This window comes from Pantherophis guttatus, chromosome 3, assembly GCF_059756535.1.
Source record: "Pantherophis guttatus breed Tessera chromosome 3, ASM5975653v1, whole genome shotgun sequence".
Taxonomy (NCBI): Eukaryota; Metazoa; Chordata; class Lepidosauria; order Squamata; family Colubridae; genus Pantherophis; species Pantherophis guttatus.
The window spans coordinates 2,930,038-2,936,253 of record NC_142065.1 but is presented as its reverse complement, the minus strand read 5'-3'; the positions used below and the strand labels follow the sequence as shown (position 1 = coordinate 2,936,253).

Here is a 6,216-nt window from a genome sequence, read left to right as displayed (position 1 = left end):
TGACTTTGGGCCAATCACCAGGAGACAGTGAGTTCTAGTCCCACCTCAGGCATAAAAGATGACTGGGTGACTTTGGGCCAATCACCAGGAGACGGTGAGTTCTAGTCCCGCCTTAGGCATGAAAGCCGGCTGGGTGCCTTTGGGCCAATCACCAGGAGACGGTGAGTTCTAGTCCCGCCTTAGGCATGAAAGCCAACTAGGTGACTTTGGGCCAATCACCAGGAGACGGTGAGTTCTAGTCCCGCCTTAGGCATGAAAGCCGGCTGGGTGACTTTGGGCCAATCACCAGGAGACGGTGAGTTCTAGTCCCGCCTTAGGCATGAAAGCCGGCTGGGTGACTTTGGGCCAATCACCAGGAGACGGTGAGTTCTAGTCCCGCCTTAGGCATGAAAGCCAGCTGGGTGACTTTGGGCCAATCACCAGGAGACGGTGAGTTTTAGTCCCACCTCAGGCATAAAAGATGACTGGGTGACTTTGGGCCAATCACCAGGAGACGGTGAGTTCTAGTCCCGCCTTAGGCATGAAAGCCAGCTGGGTGACTTTGGGCCAATCACCAGGAGACTGGGAGTTCTAGTCCTGCTTTAGGCATGAAAGCTGGCTGGGTGTCTTTGGGCTCTGTCCCTCCCCAGTCATTCTGCGGCAAATTCTTGCAAACCATTGCTCACTTTTTTCTTCTCGAAAGCCCGTGAAACTTCTGGTTAGAGCGAACGCATCAAAAATAGCAAAACAACAACAACAAACAATTGGCTGCGATTTATCCCCCTTGTGAGCAAAACAGCAAAAGGATCAAAATAAAAAAAACAGCTGCAGCCTCTTCAATGTGATAAATAAATAAGCATCTTGCAAAGCCACAAAAAGCCTCTTCAGGCATATTTATGACATCTGCCGTTCCTTCCCCGGCTTCCTTGTCCTTTCAGCCGCTACAAAAATGGACACACACATGCACACCGGCTCAGAAATGGGAGCCCCCTTAGAATGGCTCATCCATCCCAAGTTTCAAGAACCTTCCTTTATTCGTTACCGTGTAGATGTGGAAGCCCATGGGTTAGGGTGAGGGTTTGGTTGAGGGTGAGGGTGAGGGTTTGGGTGAGGGTGTGATTTAGGGCGAGAGTGAGGTTTAGATTTAGGATGAAGGTGAGGGTTTGGGTGAGGGTGAGGGTTAGAATTCGGGTTAGGGTGAGGGTGAGGGTTAGGGTGAGGGTGAGGTTTAGGGTTAGGATGAAGGTGAGGGTTAGGATGAGGGTGAGGTTTAGGGTGAGGGTGAGGTTTAGGGTTAGGATGAAGGTGAGGGTTAGGATGAGGGTGAGGTTTAGGGTGAGGGTGAGGTTTAGGGTTAGGATGAAGGTGAGGGTTAGGATGAGGGTGAGGTTTAGGGTGAGGGTGAGGTTTAGGGTTAGGATGAAGGTGAGGGTTAGGATGAGGGTGAGGGTTAGGGTGAGGGTGAGGTTTAGGGTTAGGATGAAGGTGAGGGTTAGGATGAGGGTGAGGTTTAGGGTGAGGGTGAGGTTTAGGGTTAGGATGAAGGTGAGGGTTAGGATGAGGGTGAGGTTTAGGGTGAGGGTGAGGTTTAGGGTTAGGATGAAGGTGAGGGTTAGGATGAGGGTGAGGGTTAGGGTGAGGGTGAGGTTTAGGGTTAGGATGAAGGTGAGGGTTAGGATGAGGGTGAGGTTTAGGGTGAGGGTGAGGTTTAGGGTTAGGATGAAGGTGAGGGTTAGGATGAGGGTGAGGTTTAGGGTGAGGGTGAGGGTTAGGATGAGGGTGAGGTTTAGGGTTAGGATGCAGGTGAGGGTTAGGATGAGGGTGAGGTTTAGGGTGAGGGTGAGGGTTAGGATGAGGGTGAGATTTAGGGTTAGGATGAGGGTGAGGTTTAGGGTGAGGGTGAGGTTTAGGGTTAGGATGCAGGTGAGGTTTAGGGTGAGGTTTAGGGTGAGGGTGAGGGTTAGGATGAGGGTGAGATTTAGGGTTAGGATGAGGGTGAGGTTTAGGGTGAGGGTGAGGTTTAGGGTTAGGATGAAGGTGAGGGTGAGGGGGAAAATTGTTGTAATGATTGTTAAAACTTTTTAAATAAAAAAAAAGTTTCCAAGGTTAAAAAATACTGGTCTAGTCAGGGAATTCTGGGAGTTGAAGTCTATCTTAAAACATGATACGTGGGGAATTCTGGGAGTTGAACTCCCCACCTCTTAAAGTAGTCAAGCTGGAGAAACACTAGTTTGACTGGGGAATCCTGGGACTCGAAGTCCATCTATCTTAAAAGATGATGGTTGGGGAATCCTGGGAGTTGAAGCCCACAGATCTTAAAGCTGCCAAAATTTGAGAAATCCTGGCCTAACCAACCCACCGCCCAACCTCCCTCTCCTTTACCTTCCTGGTGCCTTGACCGATTCCCTCCGAATGTGGCAACCCCCTTGGCATTTCTCTGGTGCAACCTGCCAGTTTAAAATGAAAAGGCGAGCGATCCCGTTTCGCTCGTCCTGGCCCCAGCTCAAGGTGGCTGGCGGGTCTGGAGGGTCGGATCCGAGCCCCGAAATAACCCCCTGCCTGCTCGCCTGTCTTGAAGCTCCGAAACGGGCTGCGGTGGCTGCTTCTGCAACCGGAGGAAGATCCCGCTTTGACGGGCATCAAGAGTTCACCGGGGATAGTGCGTCATTTTCTGCGTTCTGTTTGCTGAATTTCTCCTCCCGTCCAGCCAGCCTGGCAGGCCAGCAGACAGCAGAATGGACTGTCCTTTGAACCGGGGCCAACAAGAACAGGTGGCCACAGAGACAGCGAGTAGCGGCGGGCTCATAATTCTACCCAACGCCTTGGGTAGAAGAGACTTCCCTCTCCCTGCCCTTAATCCGGCTCCGTTACACGGGGTGTAGAAGGGGACGCGGCCGAAGACCCTCGTCGACGGGGACGGTGGCCACTTCTGCTCGGTGGCCTTGCCCAGGGGATGGTGAGAGGGCCACACGGACATCCCTGCTCTCGACCTCTGGGTGAGTTCCTTGCAGGGCTCCTCATCTGCCCAGGTCAAGTCCAGTTGAGGTGGTCCAACCAGCTGGTTTGGGGGCAGGGGAGGTCCCCCCAAAAGAAGCCCACGGGAGACTTTTCTGGCTCAAGCCTGGTTGATATGAGCAACCAAGTCTTCAGGGTACCACTGCACACCTCTGCTCTGGGCTGCTCTACCTCAAAACATCTCCAGAACTTCCTGGAGAACTTCAGCCAAATCCTTCTAACGGCGGTCGGGCAAGGCGAGATAACACCAGGGTTGGCTCGGTTGAGGGTAGCCAGGGGTGAGTCTTTCCTTCAACCTTCGTTTTGTGTCGCATGAGCTTTTTCTAGATGGGACCATGGCTAGGAGAACACCAGGCCCCACATAGTTCCTTCTGTCTGCTCAGCTTCTGGTCCAATCTAGTTGCCATCATCTAAAACCTTGAAGGTGGCCCATTTTCTCTTAACTCAGCCGTTCTGACCGGCACTAACCTGCACCTCTCTGGATTTTCTCGATCGATGGATTATCTGCCATCAAGTTGGCGACAGCTCCCAGTGACGACAAGTATACATTTCCCCCATGCTGGGATTTTTCTATGGCGCATGAAAAAGTTTTGGGAAAAGTGGAATATGGTTTGCCACTGCGTGCAGAGATTCCAGGGGGGACCGGGTGGTCTTATTTGTCTGACGCATGGCGTGGCTTCTTGGGCCACGGAACGATTCCAAAATAGCGAAAAGACTTAGCCGATCGAGAAAGGAAGACCTGGCAATGGGGCAGCAGCCGAAGGCAAAATGCAACTTTATGTAACGAGGAGTTTTCCTAAGGTCTCTGCGCTGAAGGTGGGGTAAAGGAATGGAATGGAATGGAATGGAATAGAATAGAATAGAATAGAATAGAATAGAATAGAATAGAATAGAATAGAATAGAATAGAATAGAATAGAATAGAATAGAATAGAAAATATGGAATGGAATGGAATGGAGTAGAGTAGAGTAGAGTAGAATAGAACAGAGTAGAGTAGAGTAGAGTAGAGTAGAGTAGAGTAGAGTAGAGTAGAGTAGAATAGAATAGAATAGAATAGAATAGAATAGAATAGAATAGAATAGAATAGAATAGAATAGAATCTCTTCTTGAAAGCTTCCAGTGATGAAGCTCCCACAACCTCTTGTGGCAAGCAGTTCCACGGGCTAATTGTTCTCACTCTCAGGAAGTTCCTCCTTAATTAATCAAGCTTCTCTCCTTGATTAGTTTCCATCCGTTCTGCCTTCGGGTGCTTTGGAGAATAAGTTGACCCCCCTCCCCCCTCTTCTTTGTGGCAGCCCCTCAGATATTGGAAGACTCCTATCCTGTCCCCCCCCCACAAAGTCCTTCTTTTCCCTAGACTAGCCAAACCCAAATCCTGCAGCCGTCCTTCGTATGTTTTAGTCTCCAGGCCTTCGATCCTCTTCGTTGCTCTTCCTTAAAAAGGGCAGCAGGCTGGCACAGTGCCCTCCTTGGCACGATTTATCGATTAACGAAGCTGAAAAGGGAAGTGATTCCTTCATCAGCAGCGGAGTGGTGAATGAGGGCGCCGGAGTTGTTCCATTTGAAAAAATACCTTCGCTTCTAGTTCCCTACGAGAAGGAAGGGCCAAAATTATATTAAGACAACCACGCCGAACAATGCTAGTTGTCCGTTACATGATGTCATCTCATACTCATCCAGGATTAACCCTGGTTTAGAAGCAGAGCGGCTGCAGGGAAGCATGTCAGTGGCAGCGGAATCGAAGCAATGTTTTGGAAATTTACAACGGGCACTGGAAAAAAAAGAGACTTACGACCGTTTTTCCACACTTGCGACGGCTGCAGCCTCCCCGCGCTCACCCGAATCAAAATTCAGATTCTTGGCATGATGGTTACAGCGTCCTGCAAAGGAATCCTGCCAAGGGTGAAAATCCAGCAGGGTCTGACAGGAATAGCCGTCTCTTCCTGTTTTCCAGTCTTCAACTTTTATACCTTGAATGTCCTTATTTATTTCACCAAGCCGGCCTAGCCTAAATGGTTTTTAATTGGGATTTTAAATTTTATAGACTCGGGGGTTTTAAATTGGGAAGCCAATGATTTAATTCTTTTTTAATTATCTTAACTTTTGTATTGTATGTATTTTTAATTTTGGCTGTTCACCGCCCTGAGTCCCTTCTGGGAGAAGGGCGGTATACAAATTAAATAAATAAATAAATAAATAAATAAATAAATAAATAAATAAATAAATAAATAAATAAATAAATGTCCCAATGTCCTACTGGACTTTTCTACCAACAACTCTTAAAAAATGGCTTTCTTTGCAAAAAACAAACATTATCTCCCATCAGTTTCTTACACCAGGATTGAAGACACCTGACCTAAATTATCTTGGCTTTTTTTTTTTTTATTGAAAAGTTTTACAAAAAGTTTACATATTTCCCCCCCCCCTTCCCTACCTCAACCTCCCCCCTCCCCCCTCCCCTTCCCAGAACAAATTACAGGGTATAAACTTCAACAATCATAATCAATCCTAATCTAAACAATTATGACATTTCACATCTCTTGTTTCTTCAATTCCCTAATTACCCGCCTAGCTTTATTACTTAAAGACACACTAAATATCTATATAATCATTCATAACCTATCTGCAATTTCTTATTCCGATATTTATTTTGAATATAATCTATCCACCTTCTCCAGTCTCTTAAATATCTTTCATTTGAATGATCCTTCAGGTACGCCGAGATTTTTGCCATTTCCGCTAGATTTATAACTTTCATTGTCCACTCTTGGATTATCTTGGCTTTTTGTAGCATGGAGATACATACTGATCAACTGTTGTTTGTCTCCTGCAGGAATTGATCTGAAGTCCCCGGAAAGGAGAAGGGTCAGTTTGGAAGATCTCTACGGGGTCCCCATTGGTGCAGGAGAACTTTCCAGAAGATGGAGAAGGATGGAGAAACCAGCAGTGTGCAGGATAGTGGGGGAGGGGGAGTAAATGTACTTCCGGAAGGTCCAGCCCAGGAGAAAGAGAAGCCAACAGACCAGGGCCAAGCTGTGAAAGAAGGTCCCTCAGGTGAGTCCCCGGAAGTGAAGGACCGCCAAGGTGAAGCCAAGGATGATCCAAAGAAGCCGTTGCACATCCAACACAGCTTCAGCTGCCCAGCAAAAGTGAACAGGTAACGTTCTTCTCCGCTACTTCCATTGAGTTGAGGTCCTTCTGCCAGGAGGTCCACCTGTGCAA

General features: G+C 48.1%; 1 protein-coding gene across 2 annotated transcripts in view; it reads left to right on the top strand.

Moving 5' to 3' along the window:
* Positions 1 to 6,216, top strand: part of MYLK2 (myosin light chain kinase 2) — a 47,275-nt gene that overhangs the window by 6,031 nt on the left and 35,028 nt on the right. Inside the window, exons 1-2 of one of the 2 annotated variants that reach the window (XM_060692702.2) lie at positions 2,849 to 2,975; positions 5,828 to 6,151. In XM_060692702.2, the coding sequence (XP_060548685.2) occupies positions 5,916 to 6,151 (236 nt within the window). In that variant the 5' untranslated portion in view covers positions 2,849 to 2,975; positions 5,828 to 5,915. Of the gene's footprint in view, positions 1 to 2,848; positions 2,976 to 5,827; positions 6,152 to 6,216 lie in introns of those variants that run through there. The other variant, XM_060692703.2, reaches the window with a different exon arrangement.